This window comes from Equus przewalskii, chromosome 15 (genome assembly GCF_037783145.1).
Source record: "Equus przewalskii isolate Varuska chromosome 15, EquPr2, whole genome shotgun sequence".
Taxonomy (NCBI): Eukaryota; Metazoa; Chordata; class Mammalia; order Perissodactyla; family Equidae; genus Equus; species Equus przewalskii.
This window is the reverse complement of record NC_091845.1, coordinates 52,531,477-52,557,203: the sequence shown is the minus strand read 5'-3', so window position 1 is coordinate 52,557,203 and position 25,727 is coordinate 52,531,477. Positions and strand designations below refer to the sequence as shown.

The following is a 25,727-nucleotide window of genomic DNA, read 5'->3' as shown; positions in this document are numbered from 1 at the left end:
TCTCCTATCACTATAGTTTTGTGGATCTTGTCTATGTGAGCCTATTGGTTTTCAAAGTTAGACGTTTTGGGGGGTTGTCCTTCAGGTACAGGTCTTAAAGTTGGAGGTGCCCAATGTGGGGTCAAACCCTTTGCTCCTCAGGGAGAAGTTCAGGTTTTGAGTTCCCTCCTGACTGTGGGTCACTGCACTGGAGGTGGGGTTTATGGCAAGACTGTGTCCCACCCTCTCCTGTTCACTTCAACATGGGTCTTCTCTCATTCGCCTGATGTGTAGGAGTCGCTCAGCCAGTTTTCAGGTTTTCTTCAGAGGAAGTGTTCCATACGTAGCTGTAGATTTGGTGTCTTCGTGGGAGGAGGTGAGTTCAGGATCCTCTTGCGTCACCGACTTGAACTGGACTATTCCCTGCAATTTTGATTTCCATCCTTACACAATCAGAAAGGTGAGAGAAGCCACTGCCCAGCTGCAGCAAATCCCTGGCCATAGGGCCCCAGGGCTTTGTGTTTGATCCTCCTGTTGCTAAGTGGTTACTCTGGGACACTACCCAAGCCAGCTTCTCTGCTTTTCCTAGGCCTTGAGCCTTGGAATGAGAGAGTCTTGCAAACACTTGCTCTTTTCTCCATTCCAGAGTCTGTCCCACTGTGAGCTCATCACAGATGATGGGATTCTGCACCTGAGCAACAGCACCTGTGGCCATGAGAGGCTGCGGGTACTCGAATTGGACAACTGCCTCCTCATCACTGATGTGGCCCTGGAACACCTAGAGAACTGCCGCGGCCTGGAGCGCCTTGAGCTCTATGACTGCCAGCAGGTTACCCGTGCAGGCATCAAGCGGATGCGGGTAAGTGTGGGGGAGGAATCAGTCACACCTGGCATAATTTCTAAGCAAACAATGACTACATCAAGAATCAACATCCAAGGAGCCAGCCCAATGGTATGGTGGTTAAGTTCATGTGCTCTGCTTCGGCAGCCCAGGTTTCACTGGTTTGGATCCCAAGCTCGGACCTACACACTGCTCATCAAGCCATGTTGTGGCAGTGTCCCACATACAAAATAGAGGAAGACTGGCACAGATGTTAGCAACAATCTTCCTCAAGCAAAAAGAGGAAGATTGGCAGGATAGCAACAGATGTTAGCTCAGGGTCAGTCTTCCTCACCAAAAAAGAATCAACATCTATTTACATTCTGTCCTAAGCCAATAGTTATGCAAACTGATCTGTTAGACAAGTGTCTCCTTAGACTTCTTCAAAATGTTCTTATTAGAGCCCACCCTGGAAGATTCAACATCCAGAATGGGTCTAGGGTGGAGGTTCCATGTAATCAGATGATCAGCACCCTTATAAAGAAAGAGACTTAAGGTCATTACCAGTAGGAGCAAGAACGTGGTCTTGGCTAATTTCCGGGTGAGAGGGCTTAATAGCATGTGGCTTTCTTTCCCCGCATAGTTCACCTATGTCATTTTCTTGAATATGCCTTAAGTTTAGGCAACTTTGCATTTATACCCCAAAGCAGCCCCAGGGTGCTACAGCTGTCCAGAACTCCACTCAGTTTGCATACAAGGCCAGTGACTTTCTCTGGGCAGAAATATTAGTTTCCCTTTGTCTTTAGAAGGTGCTGTTTTAGGGGACGTGTATGTAAACAGGAGTAACTCTGTCCTACACCAGAAATTCTCTTTGAACTATTTGCCTAATAGTAAAGTGAAATAGATTCTACATGAGAACTGTGGGCTTTTCTAGGATTATGCATATAATCCTAAAAATACCAGTGTAAAGACTACTCCACTTTTTTCTTTTTTCTACTTTCAGGCTCAGCTCCCTCATGTCAAAGTCCATGCCTACTTCGCTCCTGTCACCCCACCGACAGCAGTGGGAGGAAGTGGACAGCGACTGTGCAGGTGCTGTGTCATTCTCTGACAGCAGCTGCCTGGGACCAAGGCATGATGAGATGTCCCTTCCTCCAGAGAAGACCTGAGTCTTCCTGACCTACTCCACTGTCACCCAAATCTGTTGATTCTCCATTGGGAAAGGCATTTACAGGTAAAAGACTTCTGTAGGGATTGCAGTAACTCTGGTGATAGTTTTCACCTTTATTCTGCTGTGATGCAATCAAATTAAAGCCTGTGTCAGTTAACACACGGCAGGAGAGGTCTCAGTGCAGCCAGGACCGTGCAATAAACCCCGATCTCTTGAGAGGTGGGTGCCTTCCCAGGTTCGAAAGTCCTGCCCTCGGCTTTGTCAGTGTTCCTCAAACAAACCATCAGTGTTAGCACCAATTGAGCAAAAAAATAAGCTGTTGTATTTCTACCTGATACTTAAGCCAGTGGGCTAGTTTAATTCACACTGATTCCATTTTGATTAGCAGGACTTTTCCACTTTGAAGATTAAAGCAACTTTATCAAAGTGATTGTACTGCAAATTCCTAATGTCTGATACTTTTATATGTAGAGATCTATGTGGAAGGCAAATAGGTTTCCATGAGACACCAAAGAAGTGAGGACTCTCAACTGGGTGAAGCCGGGTCTTCACCTTTCTGTCAACTTGTCATATAAACTTTTGGGGACCAAAAACTAAACAAAAGCAACTCAGAGTTTGTGTTGCCTGGTTGGAAATTATAGGCTCTGGGGTATGCTATAGCACATAATGCATTTTTGTTATAGGAGAAAAGCTAATGTCATCTCCCACAAAATTTTGGGGACCTTAAAGAAATAGAACTGATTAAGGCTTAAGTTATCTATAATATAATCAATTAAAAATAATGAATGGATGCATGTAGAATGAGTGTGATCTTTTTTCCAAGTTTATTTTAAAATCTTAGAAATCAAGTTACACCAGAACTGTTTGAAAATTTTACACACTTAAAACTCAGATCAGTAAAGTGTTGGCACCTTTTAGACTCATATAAAAATGAACAAACCATTGCAATGCTTAAGTCAGAGGGTTTTATTGCTATAATCTTATGGTAGACAATCTGAGCAAAACCATTTTCCAATTTCATATCTTCCTAATATTACCTAAAATCTGATAAGATGATCTAGTTTGTGCTCTGTGCTGTCCATATTTGTGATTTTTTTAAAGATTAGGAACCCATCGCCATCTTCATTGTGAACCTCTGTGTTAATGGTAGCCAACGTTTCCTAGCAACCACTCTCCAAACTGAAGAGTTCAGAGCTCAAGGGAAGCTGAAGTGAAATAGCAAAAATGAGAGATTTTCCCATGACTAACAATACCTCTTAGATGGACAGTTTTAGAAGCATTTAGGATACAGTGCCTCAGCTACATTCTAGAAGGGAAGGCAGATACATCTACAACCGCATAAGTCGATTTAACAGGATTACTGGAATAAGCATTAAAGTCCTGATGATTTTATTGCCTTATGGTATACTCTAGTATTCCCTGGTCTAAAAATTGTGTGTAACCATAGCAGTTACTTAAATATACATTTACACCACTGTGTGGAGGGACAAATGACTGATGCAGGAAGCTATTTAAATAAACAAAGGAGCGTATTACACAGACTTGCTTCAGTGACTATGAATTGTAGTTTCTATTTAAAAATTTAAATGACCAGGGCCTTCCATACATTATCTCTCTCTTTTGAGCCAGGACACAACCTATCACAGCTACTAGACTGGCTGCTCAGTGTCCCATCACCTCAACCTCTGCTAAGGAAACCACGTTTGCTTCTTTGAGTATGGAACAGTTACTGGAATAAGTGTGCTCAGTTGCATCAGCTTTGAGGAAACAAACTGAAAAGAAACCACCACCACACGGGCTTCATCTCTTCTAGCACAGGACTGGTGTGTACTCAGGACATAGACACGGAACCCCTTGATCCTATGACTGATCACACTGGCAGGAACTGGGATTTTAAATGAGACACACATTTGCAAAACAATCGGAAAACATTTATTATACTGAAATGTATACATCCTACTATTAAAAAAACAAAGTAGCAAATTTGCTGGTGCCATAATTGAACCTGTTTCACTGGGACAGACTAATGTTCACCACCACTTGGTGTAATTTCAAGTTTGATGAGCTTTTAAAATTCTTTTTACCCCACTTCTAAAACCTGATGAGGAATTCAAAATAGCACACAGCATTAAATGACATTTATTGTTCCATAAATCTTGAGACTCAAAAAGGAATGCTAAATAGACAAGCAAAACTCTAAAACAATTAAGAGAGAAGCTCACTTCTTTCCCAAGTGATTGGTACAGAAAACATGTGGGTCACACAAAAGCAAAGGGAAGATGACAGAAAGGAAAGCTCTCCTGCTCTAGGGTCTGTAGGAGTCACAGATATTTTCAAACCGAAGATGGAAATATTTAGAGACAGTGCTGCTTCATATCAAATACCCCCTTTATGAATAAAACATAAAATGTCAAACTTGTCTTCTGGGAGAGATTTCAAACTCAAAATTACTCACTTCTGTTCTTCCTGAACAAAGATAAGGATCAAATCTGGGTAAGAGGACAGAGATGGTATAATTAAAATGGAATCAAAGTTTAAAAAAAAAACACTGGGTTTGCTATACCACAACCCTCAAAAATGCTTGCTGATGAACTTCGGGAAGACTTGAAAACAGTGGATTCCCTCTGAAAAGCAGACTAGCAGACAAGCATTTGGTTTTATGAAAGAGATACTCTTTTTTATAGAAAAAGAAGCTACTATGTGGTGTATAAAAAAGCCTCTAATCAGCAGAATGTTCACCCATGATTGTACTAAAGCTTAATATTTGAGAAGTGGTGTAGGGAATTTTTATGGTACAATTTAGTGTTTGATTTATCATGTCTAGTGTTCCATGAATAATTTCAACTTGTTGATAACGAGGACCCCTTAACACCAAGTCAGAAACTATCATACTTCTCCCCCTGCTTAAGTCACCTATTTCCGATGTCTGGGGAAGGGCTTTGAAAATGTCTAAGAACAGGATGGTACAGGGTAGAGTAGGAAGGGTGTTAGAGACAGAGAGGAGGAGGAAAAAGAGAAAGAAAACCACATGAGTTTAAAAGACAATGGGGCTTCAAAAATGAAAACCAGAAACAAAATGCTAAAAATGGAAGCAGAAGCGAAAGTTTCTCAATAAAACTGTGACAAAGCAAAACACAAGTCTTTGTACCTATTAGGATTTACACTGATCCTCTCACCAAGGTACTCTTGATAATGCAGTTTGCTTCGAGCCCGGCTTCCTGGCTTGGCTCTTCCTCCATCTGGCATGATCGCATCAGACGCACAGCCTTAGACATGATTCTTCTGAGAAGGTGCCACGCCTCTTACCTGACCACCAATCACTGCATCAGCACACTGCCTCTCCGCAGACAGATTCCATGCTGGCTCCACAGCAGCACTGTCCCCACCTGCCCCAGGTCAGCATAAGGTTCAGGCAATAAAAGCCAAACTGGCACAGAAAGGTAAATGCCCACAGTCCATTTTTACATTCATTTCCAAACCGCATACAGTGTAAAAAGACAGCACAGGCTGCTTCTAGGAACTGTATCTACTGGCCTCTGCCAGAGAAGCAGGCAGCCCTGCCTGCACCGTGGCCCCCAGAGCTGCACGCATGCTGTCCGGACGTGCTCACTCTCACGAGGATGCTTGGCTATGGCAGTGACAGTGAGGAGATTCGCCTCTCATACAGCTCATTAGAAAGGTCATCTTGTGTTTTCAATATGAAACATTTCATACGGTAAAATCCAATCCCAAGACTTCTTGGATTCAGTCTTCACACACTTTTAAGCGTGACTTTATTTGGTACTGAATATAGTTCAGACTATGTAAGACATCATTTCAAAATTATGTGGATACCATCACCATTTTCAGCTACAAAAAAAGGAAAGAAGGTACAATTTTTTTAGCCAGGCTTAGGAAAATCAAGGCTATTAAAGTGAAAAGTCCCAGAAATCTACACCCTTCCTCCCCATTTCAGAATTACCTTTAAATAATTCTACAGGAGCAAAAGCCAATTAACTTGCTCCAGCTCCTCTTCCCTAAGGCAACAACATGTACACATTCCCTTTCAGATATTTTGCTTTCCCATGTCTGGCCCGTACTGCTTGCCAGTTCTAGGGCGGTGGGGGTATCAAGACCAGCAGCGAAAGTGCTGGAAGCAAAGGGGCAAAAGCTGGAGGCAGAAGAAGTGAAAAGCCTGTGCTGCCAGGGCAGAGGACCATCAGCTCCACAGACATACAAATCAACTGACTGCACACATCGGTCCTTGCTGGAAATAATGTTTGAACTGCTTAGAGGTAGAGCTGAAACATTTTAAAAATCTATCATTATTTTTGCCTGATGGCCTAGTGTTTCTCAAGCAATGGTGAGAAGCAGTACAGGCATTCATGGAGGAACAAATGAATTTTTTCATGAGAACAACGGTACCCTGAGACTGGAGGGGATACCTGTGATGCCTGACGTCAGAAGGGTCCACTGCTTTCACAGAACTCTACCATCCAGTTACAGTACGAAAGCCCTTTCTTAAATGATGTGAGTTTTGTGAGTAAAATTGTATTGCTTTGAGAACAAAAAACTGAGCAGAAGGGTACTACGCTAAAGATGTTTGTGAAAGTAAAAGATAAAGTAAACCAGTTCACAGTTAAAACTCAACCTGGCAGGTAACTTGATGACATATGCATCACATCAGGCACAAAGTGACATCAACTTCAGCACTGTTTTGGGCTACTCCCTTCCAGAGTCACTTCTAGGAAAGAGTGACACAGGATATCCTGCTCTTCAAAGTGCAGCTTTTGTGCAGGACTGGAGTTAGATCTTAAACCACAGGCTTTTAAAAGTCTCTTTCTGTATAATAATTTAACATTTAAAAATCCCTCCTTTGGAGGCCGGCCCCATGGCCGAGTGGTTAAGTTCGCGCGCTCTGCTTTGGTGGCCCGGGGTTTCACCGGTTCGGATCCCACCACTCATCAGGTCATGCTGAGGCAGCGTCCCACATGCCACAACTGGAGGACCCACAACAAACAATACCCAACTATGTACTGGGGGGATTTGGGGAGAAAAAGGAAAAAGTAAAATCTTAAAAAAAAATCCCTCCTTTATCTAACTCTTTAATTGCAACTCACGTGAGCCCTGTCCAGGCCTTCTTTGCACATTCTCCCCTAAATGACCCCAACGATTTCACAGCTTTGAGTCACCGCTGATATGCTCAAGGCTTTCAGATTTACATTTCAAGCCCAAGCCTCTCCTGCCAGCTCCAGATGGGCATAATCACTGCCACCTTGACAATTCCAGATACTGAAATGGAACTCCTGCTGCTTTCTCTTCACCATTCCTAACGCTCTACTGGGACCACTGTCTGCCCAGCTGCTCTTACAAGAGTCACAACCACTCCTCCCTCAAACGTGGAGCCCAGCAGGGCCCTGTCTATAGATGTATAGGATATCATCACCCCTCACCTAGATGATATCTCCTGCCTTCAGCCTTCCCACCTTCTCATCTCTCTCCACAGAGTTGCAAGATGGAAGAAAAATCTAATCAGATGACTCCTTTGTTTAAAGAACTTCACTGACTTCCCAATGCATTTCAAATCAAGTCTAAACTACCATCAATAGCAGGTCCTGCTGCCCGTCTTGACTTCATTTTGCTCTGCTTGGCCCTCACATCCTGCACGGCAGCTCCATGGCCCTCTCTCAGGCCTCCAAAGAGGCCAAGCTCTTTCCTTTTCCTTTACCCTGCACTTGGGATGCTCCTCGTATGGTCGGCTCCTTCTCACTCTTCAGGTCTCAGCGTTATCGACACCTCCTCAGAGAAGCCTTGCCTAACAGGCTCATGTCCCCCTACCCAGATCCCCCTTGTCCATAAGCACTCCACACTTTCCCATTCCTTCATGGCACTTAACATATCTGTAATTATGCTCATCTGCTGGCCAATTCTGGTTTGCTTTCCCCACTCTAGAGTTCCACGGAGTCTGTTTTGTTCAAGATCTTTCTAGCACCAAAAGCATGGTATCTGACACATGATGCTCAGTGAAACACTGGCTGAAGGAATTGAGATTTTTTCCCCCCAGTCATCTAGAAGGACTGATTTCTCCTCTTTATTTGCCAGTTAACTTCCATTACAATCGCTAGAAACATTCTCTTGATTCATTTGTCAAACTCTCTTAAAATTAGTAAAGCCAGCATTTTCAAAAGTAAACACACAAGATGACTGCTGATTACAGGCACACACACTCTTTCATGATTCCAGCATTTCAAGACACATGCACACATGCAAAGTACCTTTTACTGTGGAGAATAAAAAACAACTCTCATCTTGAAAGTTCTGAACCATCTAGAAGGATAAAGCAGATGTATAATTAAGATCCAACTGTCCTTTCTTTAGAAAAGATTAAAATTAGTAAAAGAAAGTGTCATAATCTATATGTTGTCACACAAGTACAGGACTCAACAGCCAAAATGGTAATTCATGAAGGCAGTGTGACGTAGTAAAAATTTACACCTGCTGCACTGGCAGGGCCTGCCCATGACAGTCCTTGTGAGATCTGATCCCGTGAATAACCACTCTAAGGACAAGTCACTGCGTTAAGCGCTCTTCTGTTACTACTTGCTCATCACTGAACACTGGCGGGGGAGGAATTGTACTTCTAACCTTACTGTTTTTTAAAATTACTCATCAAATAGTGGACAAAAGGAAAACACATCCAAATGCCTGTCTACATAAAAAGGGCCAAAGCCCCCACTCACCCAGAAGTCCCCCCATGAGTGTCTGAACTGAAAAGGGATGGGGGAGCCACAGTTCTCCCCGATTTGTGTTATTATATCACTAGGATATCTGAAACTCTTGGTTATAAATTCTTACAAATTTTGATCCCCAACTCCCTGAAAACAATTCCCATGAGTACTGGGCAAAAGAGATCACAGAATTTTTCCCGAGTTCTGCAATGATATATATAAAAGTGAACACCAGTGTGAATGGGAAAAGCAAGAGGGCATGCCAGTTCGAGTTACCTGATCGCTAACAAGAATGTGAATACCAATGGGACCCTGTCTGTAAACCTGGTTAATCTGGTGGAAAGGAATATTAAACACCAATGCAAGTTTTCGAGCGACTTCTGAGGCAACCATTTCTTCCAAGTAGATTGCATGATAAACTGAAATGAAAAATAAGAACAGCATCTTAGCAGTCATCTTTGATCTGTTTTCTACCTCATCTAGAGGAAGGTCACACCTTTCAAAGTACTGAAAACAAACAGAAGAAAATGGGAACAACCTGATAGTTCTTTCCCCCTTATCACCCATCTGAAATACAATAATGCATTAAGTTTTTGTGCTCACACCTAGAATACCCAGTAACAGTAATCTCTGTACAAAACGATTTGAGGTTTTAATTTCTCTTAAAAACAAACAGGAATTGACTGCGGATGCGCACAGGAGATCTTTTTGGAGTAAGATTGTGGTAATGTCTGCAAAAACTCTGTAAGCTTACTAAAATATCATTGAATTGTATACTTTAAATGGGAGGATTTTATGGTATATAAACTCCACCTCAAGAAAGCTGTTTTCAAAAACACGTGTTTCTAGCAGTATATACAAAGAATCCTAAAAAGGGTCATAGTTTTTTATTCAGTAATCCTACTAGTGGGAATTTATCCTAAGAAATAAAAGCTACCTCTCCTCCCTCTCCATGCCCCAAAGAATTAAAAACAATGTAAAAGATGCCACACAAAAAGCTAAGGATGCAGACAATGCAGCCTGGTTCCTCTTTACAGAAAGTCCCAGTCCACCCAGTGTTCTGTGTTTCTAGAACATGTGACTCAGCACAGCCGCATGAGTCTGCCTCTTGTGGGTCCTGCTCCCTTCCTGACTCAGGCCCGACATCCATCAGGAGTATCAGTGCTGGAGCTTTGCTTCTCTAAACAAGGGCTTTTCCTGGTGTGTGTACAGAAAGCTTCGCTAATTATACTTTATGAAAAGCTTAGAATTTGGAACTATAATTAAAGACTATACAGATGATCCAGAGCAGGGGTCACCAAACTACAGCCTGTGTGAGCCAAACCCAGCCTTCCACTTGTTCTTTTAAAATAAAATTTTGTCAGAACATGGCCCATTGTGTCAGATTGTCTATGGTGCTTGTGGCACCACATGGCAGAGCTGAGAGGGAAAGAGACCCTGTGGTCCACAGAGTTGGCAAGATTCACTACCTGGCCTCTCAGAGAAAAGGTCTGCTGTGCCTGATCCAGGGTGAAGTTCACCAATATGTCCACACACTCCTCCATAAACACTCATGTTTGAGGATACGCCTTCCAAAATATTATAATACTGACCACACGTAAATGATACAGAAGACCTTGGTGATATGTGGAGAGCTCCTTTAGACTTTTTATCCTTTTAGACTAAGACTTTGTATCTTTAGTCTTAAAATTCACAGCTTTTGAACTCAAAATGATACCAATGGAAAGCTCACCACAGATGCTTTCCTTGGGATTCTGCAGTAAAATTCAAGCTGCTAAGTATTTTTCAGACTCTACTCATTATGAGAGCAAACAGCTGCCTCTCTGAATTCCATAACACATTTTTCTTTGAAAATTCTGGGTGTGCTGCCCTTATTTTGTTTCAGAATTTGGGAAGAGGGAACATATTTCCACATACCACCTTACAAATGGGAAAACATGTGCCTTTAAAAAAATGCTTGCTTTTTTTTTTAAGGATCATATTTAGAGGAGGGGAGGAGGGTCAGGATTTCTCTCTCTGCCCTATCCAGCACTCTATCAGACAATTAAGGCAAACCTGCAGGATGAGAAGCCCCCCAGTACTCAAGGGATAATGACAGAGAGCATATTTACAGTAACAAAAGGCCATGGCACCACTCACTGCACCAAGCGCAGTGCTGGCCAGATGCTGTGAGAGACAACTATACACACTTAGTCCTGTTACACAGACGCATCTTTGCTCATGTGATATTTTAAGTTTTTCCCCAATCAGTAAAATGGAAAACAAGAAAAGAAAAACCCCCTGCTTTCCAAGCTGCAAATGTTATAGTCATCATTTCAGTAAATCTGAGATTAAAAAAACAAACAGCAAAACCCCAAACCATTCAAGCTAGTCTTTCACTTGTTAGAGGTTTCTGGCATAAAGAACTATGTAAAAAAAGACCCACAGTGTGGCTGAAATCACTGAGAAAGGCCAATAGTTTCCTCTTCTTCCAACAACTTGAACCAAGAGCTGCTGCCTCTCGTTGCTGGCAAGACCCCTACGGCAGCAACTCTGCAGTCCTGATGTGACAGGAGTCCTCGAAACCCTGCTCAGTCTCTCCCGTTTCTGCCTCCGCATCAGAAAGGGTCACAGGAAGCTGAGATGCCCTTGATACCCACCGTAGGGTGTCCCACTGCCACTCTCGCCTCCACTGCCTGCAGCATGCTGCTGCCCCTGCAGTGGTGTGCTGCTTGGCTGCTCCTGGCAGACATAGATGGTTAAGCGGGGCCTAACCGACCTGTAAGCAGAAGATGCCACTCATGAGTCGGGGAGACAAAGCTGCCTCACCACATGAACAAATGATAACTACAGGAATCTAAGTTCTATTTCCTTATGAGAACTTTACAATGTTATTTTATTATACAAAATAATTTACTAATAAAAATATAAAAACACACACCTCACACCAACTATCACAGGTGGTCTAATCTGATGATCCAGACTCTAAACCATTGAGATGGTCTGTCAGATGCTGGTAAATTTAAGTTTCAAGATTAAGTCAGCAATTTAAAATCAGTTAAGATTCAATTTTAATGGAATTCTCATACCACAAGTCTAGAAATAGCAATGATAGTAAATGGATCTTAAAAGCCAGCACAGTTTACGGTTCTATCATTTTAATTCACAATGAGAAGTTTACATTTTTAATAACTGTTTAGTAGTAGTCAAACGACCTTGAAAACCATAGATTCTGTATAGCTCACCTAAATGAGAAGTTTGTTTTCTTGGCAACAAACCCAGTCGTCTTCAAGAAATCAGTACTGCCCATGTGCATTTCTACCAGTCTTACAGTCTACCTCTGCCCTCATCAGTGCCTGCATCATATCTGGGCCTGCCCTGAAGGTGTACACAAAACAGTCTTCTTGTGAGCGCGATGCTGCCGATGCTCGACAGCGCACACAGGCACACGCCAACCCAGCGTGGAAACACATTCTGCCCAAATTCCCCACGCGAAGAAAGGTACATTTTTATTTCAAGCACACAGTTCCTTTTAAACACAGTATTTTACCTTGACTTCAGTGAATTATAGAGCCGAATTCCATCGGCTGCACCACATATTTGTACTAAATCCTCCTTTGTCAGTTTTAATAAGTCGGCACCTGGAGAACAGCAGAAAGATTCTTCTCAAAGAAATGGAAAAGAACTAGCAGGACTGGCTACTTTATGGCATTTGTCTTCACACAGTTAACTGTCCTTCAAAACCATCACAGGTATCCTGAGTATACACATATACATGAGCAACACAAGAACACACACACGCTCTCTGTCCCACAGAGCCAAAAAAAATGCTGGCTCTTCCATGTCCTAAATCAAGAAGGAGCTTAGAAGCCCAGAGTCTGGTGAGGCAGATCAATGGGGGGGCCCTATACAGGAGTTCCCCACCTACCTTATTTTGGCTGGGTGGTGGATGTGTGGATAAACGTGATTCTGACCCCAGATAATTAACCTTAAGATCACTCAGACCAATCTTGTATTACAAAAAAAGGAAATGGAAGTCCAGAGTTTGGGGGACTTGCTCCAAGTCACACAAGTCAGCAGCAGAGCCAGGACTAGGCCTCTTTATACGGCAACACACAGTGAAAAGTCAAACATTCTGGAAAATAACTCTGTCACAGCAGCCAGTTTCAGGACAAAAGCATGGCAAAGAATTGCATATTATACCTTAAGATTTCTCCCACAAATAGTTGGTAAATGTAAATGGCATGATATTTAGGATTTGCTTTAAAATACAACAGAAAAGGGGGAGAGGGTAGAGAGCTGGCCTGACCAAAGGCTGATGATTTTTGAAGCTGCGGATGGTTTCATCGGGGTTCATCATACTCTTCTCTCTACTTTTTATGTTTGATGTGTCCATAATCTTTTGTTTCTCTCTTTTATTAACACTCAAGATGTAGTTTAACTGGGAGAATTAAGATACTCTCTGGGATTGAGCCATGACTTTCACAGGATAAATATCCACCTACATATGTAACAAGATAATAGGGTTACCTTTCTGTTTTTGAGGGCCTGAATGTGAGAGCCTAATAACTTTCTAGGCCTGAATGTGAGAGCCTAATAACTTTCTAATTTATAAAAGAAATAAAGACCAAAGAAGCACATCTCCCACAAGGCACAAGCATTGATGGCGTGGTTTTATGCAAGCCAAGTAAGCAAAGACAGGCTCCCTCTCACCTCTCTACCAGGGCATACTGCACACACCTCTGAAAACAGGGTTCACAGCAGTGCCCAGAGGTGTGTGTAAACATCCTTAACCCGTCCACAGAACTGGACAGATACTTATGTGTACAACTCTTTCTGAAATGTGAATGCCCAAGAGGCTCAGGTCAAGGAGCCTAACTCTCCTCCTCACCTTTCTATTGTTGGGAAGCTCACAGGGTAAGGAAAAGGCAGGAGGCCAAGCCACGAGATCAGTGCTCACAGTGAAAAGGGCTCAGAACTCTCCAGACGAAAACATGTATCTACCTCATATAATAGGCGTAACCTGGGACTGCCCCCAGTTCCAACTGCCAGAGCTTTCTGTATGTGCTATGCTCTGCATCTGTCTTCCCCATGAGGGTTCAATATGTGTGTATGCCCCCCAACTGAAATTTCTTAATTTCCAGTTTTTCACAGATAAAGGCTTTTACTCAGTCATATAAAAATGTGGCTACCAGCTAGCACACAACTTTCACTGGCTACTTTAGAGACAAAGAGCAACACAGGGAATGACTAATCATTGCACAAGCCCTGCAATAAATGGCTGACGTAATAGGACACAACGTTCTTTGTGAAATCAAGCTCTCCTCTAGGCCGGGTGTGTGCACACGCACGTTCTTAAAAGGCTCAAGCTGTGTTTTTATAGCCCCATTTCACTGTGGCCCAGCACTGCTCAAGATGTGTTTGGCCAGGACACGTTGGTAAGTGTTCTGTAGGAAAACGGTCCCTGGGCCAAATACATTTGGGAAATGCTGCCCTTGCCCCTCCTGGCATTATCTATTACTGTCCCTCTAGACAGGTTCCCTATATACCTCCTAGAGAAGCAATGCTTGGTCCCTTTAAAAATTCCATCTAAATACTCCCTTAGCTTACTATACAAGAAGAAATTCACACTTTACAAACCATACCTGAGGATATTCGTACCATGTAGTACTATACTGCAATAAAGAGGAGCAAACTATGGATACACACAACTATCTGGATGGACTCAATGGCAGTATGCTGAGTGAGAAAATCTCAAAAGGTCACCTATTATATGCTGCCATTCATATAAGGCCCAGGGTTCGCAGGTTTGGATGCCGGGCATGGACCTACACACCGCTTATCAAGCCGTGCTTTGGCAGCATCCCACATAAAACAGAGGAAGATTGGCACAGATGTTAGCTCAGCGACAATCTTCCTCAAGCAAAAAGAGGAAGATTGGTAACAGACGTTAGCTCAAGGCCAATTTTCCTCACCAAAAAGAAAGAAAGAAAGAAAGAAAATTGCAAAGAACTACATACACTTATACACAAATGAGGGCACATACAACTGGTGAAATGGTAGATTATACTGAGTCAATTTCCTGGTTTTGAGGGTGTACAAGTGGTATGCAAGATGTTACCACTGGGGGAAACTGGACAATAGGTACACAGGACTTCCCTGTACACATTTTGGCAACTGTTTATGAATCTATAACTATTTCGAAATTTTTTTTTAAATTAAAGTTAATAAAAGCACAGAAATAAGTAAACCATACAGGCATGTGCATACACACAGACATACCTGAAAAATTGGAAAACAGTCTTGTATAGGAAGAGAATCTATTTTTGAGCAGCCATTGTTGTGTTTCCTGGATTGTGGCTGAAGGCTGAAGTTTCTATTAACAAAGAAAATGAATATAAATAGAAGAAACTCTTCAAACTTAAAAAAATAATCCAACTCACTGGCATGTTATAAAGAAGAACACTCAAACAGAACACACAAATCCTCCAAGTTTAAAGTCAGCAGCACAGGTCTGACACTCAGCGCCCCAAACAACGACTCAAGCCCTGTCATCAGAGGCTTAAACATGCAGAACTTTGAAAGCATCTGATAGTTTCAGGAAAAAGATACTTACTTCACTAGAGGCCTGTGAAACTCCATCTCCCTGATGATTTGGGGAAGAAGAATTGCTGGAGAGAAGGAAAGCAAGGATGATTATGATACATATATTTTTTTTAAGACCCTAAAGGCTATTAAACTACATAAATTTAAAATAATACTGTGGGACAGAACAATGTAAATTTGCAACAAGAATATTGGTACAACTGGTCAGGGAGTAAATTTGATGATAAGGTTAAGACACAGAAGACAGTTTCTTAATTTGTGCTGCCTCCTTCTCTGTCTGTTCTAGTAAGAAATTCAAGATTTATGAAACACAAGGGTTCTAATTATCTCCAAGAGTGCCAGGAAAATGGAGGATACTGATTCATTTTAGTTAGGAAAAAAATATGAGAAATCAAATAAGATAAACAGTTGAAAATAACTGCAAAAAATCTACTTTAAGAAAATAATGAGCTACAAGAAAGGGTATAATGATCCTAAGCCAAGATAGAAAATGATATCCCTTTAATACATTTATCCGCGATTAAAGAGGGTGGAATTCAAGAGAATAAAAGAAAGAAACTGCACCACTATCCTAGTGGTTTCTAAGGTAAAATGAAAATGAAAAACAATTCCATAGGAATGTGACCACCTTCCTAGTCCTGAGCTCTGACCCTTCTTAGTACTTATAACCTCAATTCCTTAGGTTTATTATTCTGTTTACCAACTGTCTCCACCCACCAGAACTTAAGCTCCTTCACACAGGGATTTGTCTGTCACTTACATATCACAGCACCCATAACAGTGGAGGGCACACAGTGGGCTCTCAGGAAATATCAGGTCAACTAGTGGCTACGTGAATTCACAGCTCCAGTGTAAAATCATAATCATTTGTTAGGCTTATTCAGACCAGACTGACTGTGAAACTAGAAGAGTCCCCCTACATGGCAGCATGCTGGGCTCCTTCTCTCCCCAATGTCTCTGAGTCTATGAGTATTTTTCTACTCTTCAAGCATAGTAACCTAGATGAAAACAAGCTGCCTTCTTAGTCTGTCCATCTCCTCAGGGACAGACCCTGTTATGGTCTGAATGTTTGTGTTCCCTCAAAAATCACTCTCTGAAACCTTGCCCTCAAGGTGCTATATAGCATTAGGAGGTGGGGCCTTTGGGAGGTAATTGGCATTAAATGAGGACATTAAGTGTGGAGCCCCCATGAATAGGATTAGTGGCTTTATAAAAGTCATCAGAGAGTCGGCTTCGTCTGCTCTGCTCTCCACCATGTGAGGACACAAGTCAGCAGTCTCCAACCTAGAAGAGAATGCTCACCAGAACCTGACCCTGCTGGCACCCTGATCTCAGACTTCCAGCCTCCAGAACGGTGAGAATAAATTTCTGTTGTTTATAAGCTACCCAGTCTGTGGTATTTTGTTATAGCAGCCCAAGCAGACTAAGACCGACCCTGTCAGCAGGACCAGAGTAGAAACAAGATGTGACCTACGCCACATTAGTTCTTCAGCAAAGCCCGGGGACAGAAAGCTCTGCAGTGGCACCACGGCAGCCTCTTTGGACGCCTGAGACGCCTCTCCTGCTGCTGCCTGGAGCTCATGAGATTCTCAGTTGCCACTCAGGGCCAGATAATAGATAAACAAAGTCCACCATTCCCATTTCTAAAACCACAGTAAATCTTTAGAAACTGAAAGCCGTTCAAGTTTAAAGACTTAATTTTTAAAAAATAGGGTCTCTGTTGGGAGGGAGAAGAAACAGGGCAGAAAATAACTCTGATATGGTGAGCATTAAAGACAAATGCACTTTATAATAAATGCAATCTAACATATTCAAGTCTCGGTATCACCGTAATAACTCCCTGTCCTCTATTCATGAACCTCATTAATGCTGTGTTCATCTCACAAAGACTATATCTTGAAAATGCCCCCTCTTCTACCATTTCCGTAGTTGTGAATGTGTGAAAAATAAGGGGCTAGGAAAGGCTGGTGGGTGAACAAAAGATAACTTTCCTCTGAAAATGAGGTACAGGCTACTTCCTATCACTATATACTTTAGATAGTAAAAAAAAAAAACAAAAAGGGGGGGTGGGTGCTGAAAATTGAGAGAAATGGAAAGAAAGGAGCATGAGCATGAATCCGCCTCGGGCACACAATTACACACACCAGATACCTGTCTGGGACACTGCAAGTGCTCTGCTGTGGAGAGGTGAAAGTGGGCGCTGTGGAAGGACTGCTATTCACATAGGCTGTGGGGGTATCGGGCCACGGAGAACACTAAGGATAGAAACAAAAATAAATTAATGATATGCTTATAAAGTAGGTGGAAGAAATACTCTTGTAATTCACTCTCTAGTCTGGCCAAAAGCAAGATTAAAACACAAGACACCTGACACTCATCAAGCAACCTCACAGAAACATATCAAATCTTCTGTGCGGCAAGGAAAAATTTTACCTGCTGTATGCGTCTAGATACTGATTAATCTTAGGGAAGACCTGAAGTGATGATAGCAGCAAAAGTTTATAAAGGCATCTTAAATATATACTTATGTACAGTTTGCTTTCGAGAACTTTCACCTCCCTCTTTCTCAATTCCCCAACAGGTGCCTATCAAGGTTTAAGAACAGCAGAGGCAAGAAAGGATTCATAAGCAACATATGACACGGCAGGGTGACCAGGACAGTGGCTGTGTCCTACCTAGCGCTCCTTTTGCCCTTTTCCCCAAGGAGCAGCCTCACCAGTCTCTATTTGCTTCCTTGATTGCTCTGAGCTTCCCAAGTAAGATGAGACAGACCTAGCATCAAAATACATCAACTGTGTATGGTACTGCCCATACCTATCTACATGTTTATCATTTTATATTTCCTGGAAGGCACTTGGTGAACTTAAAATATTTTTCAGCCCTCGGCACAATTCTGACCAAAAATAGAGCAAAGATACAAAGACACATTGACTGTAAATTAGGAGAGCTGAAAAACCTGCTGAGCAGGCTAGGGTGGTCTCAAGGAGATGTCTTCAAACGGAGGTATGGAGGGACTCCATACCACTCCACAGGTATTCTTTCTAAAACAAATCTGCCTCAGAAAGCCCTCGGTTTCAAGAGTTCCCCTTCATAATCAATCTTCTTCCATTTTACGCAAAAAAGACATCGTATCTCCCCATGGCCATGGGGTAGAAGGCTCTGCCAGAAACTAAGAAAAGGCCACTCAAAGTTATCAGGATAGATACTAAGAAAGTACCTGACTCTCAAAACACTCTTCTGTACGTCAGGTGGTTTCAATTCTTTGCCTTCAAAAAACTTCAGGAGGACCTATTGTCAGCTGACACGTAAGTGAAATAATCTCCTAGATCATACAAAAATAGATCACTGGGATTTGGGGCAGATAACTCAAAAGGAGTTCCAAGACCTGAATGAGACTGCTGAAAGAAAAGTAAATGTCTCTAACCAAAGTTTCTCTTATCTATAAAAAAAACCTGGAATTTAACTATGTTCTGTTCTGTCTCATCATTCAAGATGCATTTCCAATAACATTTCTGTTTTTATATTTAACAATTATTCATCAAAATTTGTAGGATTTGTTGTTTTATAAGTGGTACCAATAATGATGTTTTAAATTTCTCAACTGACGTAGAATTATGGTCAAAGGAAATTTTAAAATGAAATTTCAATTAATATAAGTTCATTGTAAAGAAGTAATTAGGGTGATCATTAAAAGGTTTTCAGGCATAAAAGTATGTCATATTAGCATAAAATTGTTTAAGGGGAATGGAAGAGAAAACGAGATCAAGAAGGAAGAGCACAGTAAAATTCGGACTTCACTAAAGAGCTTTATCTCGGACTTTTTACATGAATGATGGTGGGTGTCACCACTGCCAGGGCATTTAGATTCCACAGGATACACTTCAAAAAGTAATGTAATAGTTTTATCTTAAATTGTAAATATAAATATTCACTATGCCAGAAAATTGTCTCCTTTGCATCTATTTAAATTTATATGAAAACTTTCAGATGTCAACCTAAAAATGTGTAAGGGAGGATATTCTTTTTCAAAATTCTTTTGAGTGTAAGTGTCAAGACCACTTCTTGTGTGAAGGAGCTGAGACTGAAGCACCCTGAGGGCAGAAACCAAATCTCTCCAATGGTTACACGAGCTTAAAACAACATGTCTGACACCTGTAAGAAGCATGAATACAAAGAACATAAAACAGAAATCCCAGAATCTTAACATTGTTTACAACTACCCATTATGTATCCCCTCAAAAATGGGGAAAATGACTGCAGACTTATTGCTTCAACTACTGTCAACTTTCAAAAAAGAAATCTAATCTGGCTGGATAGCACTGCTAAACTTATTGCATGGCATACCGATTTCACTATAAATGACATTTTATACAACAATACTCATTCTTTTTAAAGTAGGGTCTTTGTTTTCTTTCTATCTTAAAAAGTAGTATGTCCTCAGCATATGCAGTTTGAGGAACCCAAGACACAGTGAGCCAATTGATAATAACTTACAGGTGTCACATGCTCACGGTCATCTCTACTACCTGGAAGATTTTCCTGTTACACCGTCCTCCCCAGATACAAAATATTACAACGTAACATAACACACAAATCTAAATAGTAAAAACCTTTTAAAATTAAGTCTCTTGGGGCCGGCCTGGTGGCGCAGCGGTTAAGTTCGCACATTCTGCTTCTCAGCGGCCCGGGGTTTGCTGGTTCGGATCCCGGGTGCAGACATGGCACCACTTGGCAAAAGCCATGCTGTGGTAGGCGTCCCACGTATAAAGTAGAGGAAGGTGGGCACGGATGTTAGCTCAGGGCCAGGCTTCCTCAGAAAAAAGAGGAGGATTGGCAGTAGTTAGCTCAGGGCTAATCTTCCTCCAAAAAAAAAATTTAATTAAATTAAGTCTCCCCAAATTTCTTTGGTAATTACTGCCAGCTGTTTGAGGAAATGAAGCCATCAAAAAGCTTCAAGTTATAACGGCAGACTAAAAGGCAGAGACATCAAATTTACTGAAACTCCATAAACACACCTATTTTACTATTACATCTAGATGCATTTAGCAGTAGAAAAGGGCTGTTAATAGTCGACATCTAAAACTTGCCCAATAAATATCAGACTCAATTCACCAAACACTAAAAACCAGCGTTCAGTGAAAACCGGTCCTGTTGGGAGGCCTCTACTTTTAGAAAATAATGGATTCCAAGTTCTTAAATGGCCAGGTTGAAGGAAACACCAAGACCTGCCTGCCTGTGTTTTACAGGTTTCTCTTGCTGTCTCAACCCAGGAGGATAAAAAAGGCATAGCTGGGAATATTTTCAGTGTTTCTTCTACCTTGTCACTCTTGCCTGTCTTTAGAAGCAAGCAGTGGCAAGGTGCCTACGTTTCTGAAGACAATCTGTTAATTCATTAAGGTTTAGCAATACCTGGCCTGGACTCGTACGGTCATGGTTTTGGTATACAGTGAACAAAGTCCCTCCCCTCGTAGGTTAGAAAACAATGACCCCTCTTACACTGCAGAAATTGGCAGTCCTGATTTGACCCAATAAAAAAGAGCTCAGGAGCACACGAAGGGTTTTGCTGTGCAGCAGCTCTTAGGAACCAAGAGTACTGCCTCTATTCAGTGTGGGACCATTTCACACAGCACCTTTGAACTTGAACAGGTAAGTCTGGACATCCCTTTCTACTGAAAGCCAATTGTAACTATCCAAGAACGATAAGAAATGCTGGCCTTCCTTCGTAGGCACTTGAAGAAATACATAAAATGCTGCGGACTTTATTTTTTAAGGGATTAATCTGTACCTTGCTTTTTTAAAACAGGTTTCCAAGAGGAGCTCTAACCACCCCCAGAAGTATCTTAACCAAACCAAATGCAGCCCGGGGCAGCAAACAAGCACACTAGGAAGATGTGAAATCCCAGGCCAGTGAACTGCTGATGTTTTGCATACTTTAGACTTAAGAATCATTAATAATTTACCAACATTTCTACCATCTTCAGAGTAGCTTTGGGCTGTAACAGATTTATGAATTATCAGAACTCGCTCCTTTTAATTAGTTGGTTAACAAGAGAAGAAAAGTGATTTATCAGTCTCCCCAAAAAAGTTTACTAAGAACCATTTGCGAGTCTTCAGCTGGGAAATCAGAAGAGAAATAAAAACATAAAATTGAGGGGCAGGCATTTTGGGGAAGGAGTATACAGTTGTTCCATACAACCTTGATTTCAGTCCAAAAAGCCCAGTTAAAGAAAATGCAACATGTGTGCTCCCCATTCACTCAGATGAGTATCTTTTCAGTTTTATGCATAAAGAAGCATTAACAATATTTTCAATCAATGCTTTAATTTGGAAATGAGGTTCCTGTGATAGTACTTCTGAGTTTCACAGTCTACAGATAATTACAGATACATGTATAAGAGTGAAAATTCCATTTCTGTCACCTTGATAGGACAAACACTTCAATGACGAATAGAGTAGCCATTAATACATATGATGACAGTTATTTAAAAAAAATTATTTAATGCTCTGTCTTTACATTTACCGCAGGTATATAGCTGATCTAAGTCTATATAACAGGATCATCCTTTGTGGATTGTTAGATGAAAAGTTGTGTCATAAAATAAAGATTTGCTAAACCTAGGCTGACAAAGCTCATATTCAACCAAAAACCCCGTTAAGTGCAGGTTGGGGGAACCAGGTGAGAGTGTAGCAAGCTGCACTATTCTGGCCTGAAGCATAAGGTCACAATGCAGGTGCCAAGAGGAAACACTAACACCGTCAAAGATTTTCTTCCTACTAGTGCTGCCAAACAGGCTTTTAAAAGCACAGACAGACACACATTCTTATACTACATGCAGGGAAGTGTGACACAAAGTATACTGCATACATTAATGTCATGCTTGCTGCCATCATTTCTTGAAATAGCCATGAAATTTTCTTATCAGTTATACACATGAGAAAGCAAAACCTTTTTTAATTACACAAAAATGATAATTATTTTACTAAAGAAAGTATTTCAATTAATTTCAGTGCTCGTGAAGGAAGTGTGTGTACGAAGGAGGGAGAGGGAGGGAGGAAGGGAAGGAGACAGAGAGGGAACATATTTCTCAGTGTCGTTTTTCCCTCCAAAACCACCCAATATGGTCAACTTTGTTTTAAAGTGTTAGATTTAGGAAATTTTCCTCAGTGAGGAACAAACAGAAAGCAGGAAGTCTAAACAAAAGCAAATTAAATCAAGACAAGGACATCCGAAACAAATTTGGCTTTACTTTTCGGTGGAAGTTGGTCCTATATCTAACACTGCACAAGGTTTCTTGCACAATGAAAAGAGAAGCAGAAGTCCCTTACACTGCCTCGCTTTGCCAGAGAATCACCGTAGTCTGCTGGCAAAGTCCGCTTGCTGGACTTTTTCTGCTCATGTTCAACTGCATCTTCAATTATAGGCTCAAGCCTCATCTGGACAAACACCAAAGATTGGGATCAATGTCTTTTCATTATACAAAGAAAGATCTAATACCCTGCTTTACGTCTCTGCAGTCCACTTAAACAAATGCATGACTAGCAGGATTCAAAATTAAAGAAAATGCAAAACCCCAGCAGTGACAAAAATAGGACATTCTAGGCCCCGACTTAATCTCTTGCCAACTTCAAGGTTTTTAAGGTCTTTTTCTGAGACCTGATTGGGATTTCAGCATCTTCATTCAAGATCCCACCCAGGAAACCATTAAAATCCCCAAATTTAAATAAAATATTTTCCCCACAAATTTCACAAAGAACATTGTCTACCACCCAATCTTCCCCAACCCCTTTGTAGCAAAACTCATCCTTAGAGATACTGCTAATATGCAAACCTCTGCTTCTCTTCAGAAGCCGACATGCCGCTCTGCATTACCTCTGTGAGGATCGTGGTATCATAGGACGGCTGATACTTTTCTTTTTCGTGAGCAGTTCTCTTCTCCATCTTCTCTCGGTCAGTTTTTTGTTTCCTGTCTGCACCTTTAGGCTTAAAAACAAAGTAGATTATTTCATCCATCAGGCTTCAGACAGACAACTTTATAAGCAAGACTGGGCCTTAATTACTAAAAGCCCGGTTTCCATCATTTACCTTAAAAACCTTGATTTGGCAGCTAGCTGAGTGTAGATGATCTGTATATTCTCCATTTTCATTCTGCTTAAAAGTGTCAACCTGGATCCTAAAAGGCACTCCCTTTTCACCTCCGTGCTTCCGTGGAGTAAACTCTGTGCTGATGCAGTGTACCTAGAAAACAAGTCAAGCTGAAATGGATTCAAAGTACCGCCCAGTGATTACCCTTCTACTTTGTTCCCTCTCAGATGTCCTGCTAGAGCTATAAAATTCAAGATCCTCTAAAACAAACTCCTACATATCAGCCAGATATCTGTCGTGAATTTCTCTGATTGTTTTGATATATGGCTTTCTTTTCACAAATCCAACTGAGCCTTTCTGAACATTTTGGGAATGAGCTCTTCCCCATCCAGTGCCTCTCCTCTAATTCAGGACTTGCTCCGAATACAGGGACAACAGTCCAGTCGTTTCCTGCGTCCTCCCCCTACCTCCACTCCGGACCTTGTGCTGCTCTCAGACCCAGCTCCTAAGCTGTGAACGTGGCTCAATCCACAGCAGTCCTCACCTCATCATTCTGAGCTTCCACTGTGTGCCCTCTGCCGCCATCACCCCAGTTCTAGCCAGTCAATCACCTTATTGTTGGTCCCACATACGTCAACTTGTGATGCTTTGCCCACTACTCATCCTACCTGTATCCATCTAAACTCTTCTGTCAACCCTTCAAAGTTCACTGAGGATCCTGAGGACAATACTCATCTTCCACCACTTCTGCCCCCTCTCCCAATACCACTACAGTGACAGCTTTAGGGTACCGCACAGGGTTAGCAACAAGACTTTGGTAATTTGTAAACTGCTACACAGTTCCTCTAATGGCTCAAGGTTAAAACTGATCTCTGCAGTATGACTGTGCACAACCTGAGACGTAAGGCTGACATTTACATTGCTTTCATTCTAGTCATTTCATATATGACTAGTTACCCTGTTAGACAAACACTATGAAAAAATATTCAACCAATATGAACCATGTCCCTAGGGATTATGCGTGGATGGGGCATGATATTTGGTAGACCACAAAAATGCAAAACACTAAAGATTCTTTACAATTCACACAAACCAGAGGCAACTTAGGCTGGTCAACAATTAAGTAGTTTTCCTTTTCTACATAAAGATGACCTACTCAGTAGTTTTAATTCTATCACTTACAAATTTGAACATACTGGGTATTAGAATTACTGCTGATTTTATTTTACATATAATAATATTATATTTTTGTTTTTAAAAAACTCATCTCTTAGAGACACAAACTGAATATTTATGGGTGAAATGAAATGCTTGGGAGTTGCTTTAAAATATTCTATCAATAAGTTAAAAAGGGAAAACTACTACTAACTGTTGAAGGCAGGTGACGGGTACACAGAGGAGTCATTATTGTTATTCTCTTACTTTTGTGGGGGTTTGAAAATTTCCATATAAGAATGTTTTTAAATAATGCTTAGAGAATCTTAAAACCGTACACTTTTTCAAACAATCCATTTAAATGGCTTTTGTTCAAGAAAAATGCATCTTATGAAAAATGGAAGACTTGATTATTGTTATTACCAATGGTAAAAGTAATGCTTGAATAATGCTTTACATATCAGATTTCCTTTATATTTGTTAGTCTATAAATCACGGATTTAGTAGATTAACTCCAATTTAACAGTGTATATATTTTTTAAAAAGACATTACAAGACAGCTCACAAATAAGCATTTAAAGAAAAAGATATTGTGCATCACAAAAGATATTGTGCATCAAGAATGTAGTCTCATCCAAGGCCTTCTAAATAACTAAGCTAGTACGCTTCTAATAACGTAAAAATCCAAACCTGAATGAAAGCAGATGTGCGTTTTGCAGGGTCCCAAAGAAATTCAACCGCATTTAACTGGCTTGGATTTGTCCTTGTGTCAATTATTCCCACAGACATTGGAATATCTATATTTTAAAAAGAAGTTACATAGAAACTCATCCACTATAATTAAAAAGCTTACAACTTACTATAATTATGTTCTAATGAAATTATGATAGCTCCATGCTGAATTTTGTTCTCCAATGTTCTCCACAGTCAACCACTTCAACATCAAAACCCACCTAATGCATGTCATACTTTGTCCCACCATGGTTTCTATTTCATTTTACTAAGAATATGATAGATGGTGCCAATTGAGAATTAAATAAATGGTTTCAAACTCATAAAGTTCCTGGCTCGTTTTTTTAGCACCAAAAAAATGACTTTTTAACTATAAAACAACTCAAGGCACACAGGATCTGCTAACACCACAACTTTCTCCACAGTCACATGTTGTGCCAACATATTAACAGGCACAGCTAACCAACCGCCGTCCTCTCTCCACGCTCTTCTGAT

The 25,727-nt window shown here is 41.1% G+C and overlaps 2 protein-coding genes across 25 annotated transcripts in view; one reads left to right on the top strand and one right to left on the bottom strand.

Moving 5' to 3' along the window:
* FBXL2 (F-box and leucine rich repeat protein 2) overlaps positions 1-25,559 on the top strand; it is a 126,511-nt gene extending 100,952 nt beyond the window's left edge. For 9 of the 19 annotated variants that reach the window (XM_070575874.1, XM_070575877.1, XM_070575876.1 and 6 more), the window contains 2 exons: positions 626-838; positions 1,803-2,760. In XM_070575874.1, coding sequence (XP_070431975.1) covers positions 626-838; positions 1,803-1,910 — 321 coding nt within the window. In that variant the 3' untranslated portion in view covers positions 1,911-2,760. Of the gene's footprint in view, positions 1-273; positions 554-625; positions 839-1,802; positions 2,761-3,599; positions 10,048-21,065 lie in introns of those variants that run through there. The other 10 variants (XR_011527069.1, XR_011527073.1, XR_011527072.1 and 7 more) reach the window with 6 other exon arrangements.
* Positions 3,880-25,727, bottom strand: part of UBP1 (upstream binding protein 1) — a 53,189-nt gene continuing 31,341 nt past the window's right edge. For 2 of the 6 annotated variants that reach the window (XM_070575873.1, XM_008543063.2), the window contains 11 exons: positions 25,191-25,297; positions 23,346-23,498; positions 23,133-23,243; positions 17,414-17,517; positions 15,273-15,327; positions 14,939-15,032; positions 12,207-12,297; positions 11,317-11,435; positions 8,954-9,096; positions 8,225-8,276; positions 3,880-5,819 (listed from right to left, as the gene is read on the bottom strand). In XM_070575873.1, the coding sequence (XP_070431974.1) occupies positions 5,782-5,819; positions 8,225-8,276; positions 8,954-9,096; positions 11,317-11,435; positions 12,207-12,297; positions 14,939-15,032; positions 15,273-15,327; positions 17,414-17,517; positions 23,133-23,243; positions 23,346-23,498; positions 25,191-25,297 (1,067 nt within the window). In that variant the 3' untranslated portion in view covers positions 3,880-5,781. Of the gene's footprint in view, positions 5,820-8,224; positions 8,277-8,953; positions 9,097-11,316; positions 11,436-11,597; positions 12,035-12,206; positions 12,298-14,938; positions 15,033-15,272; positions 15,328-17,413; positions 17,518-22,588; positions 22,697-23,132; positions 23,244-23,345; positions 23,499-25,190; positions 25,298-25,727 lie in introns of all 6 variants that reach the window. The other 4 variants (XR_011527068.1, XR_011527066.1, XR_011527067.1 and 1 more) reach the window with 4 other exon arrangements.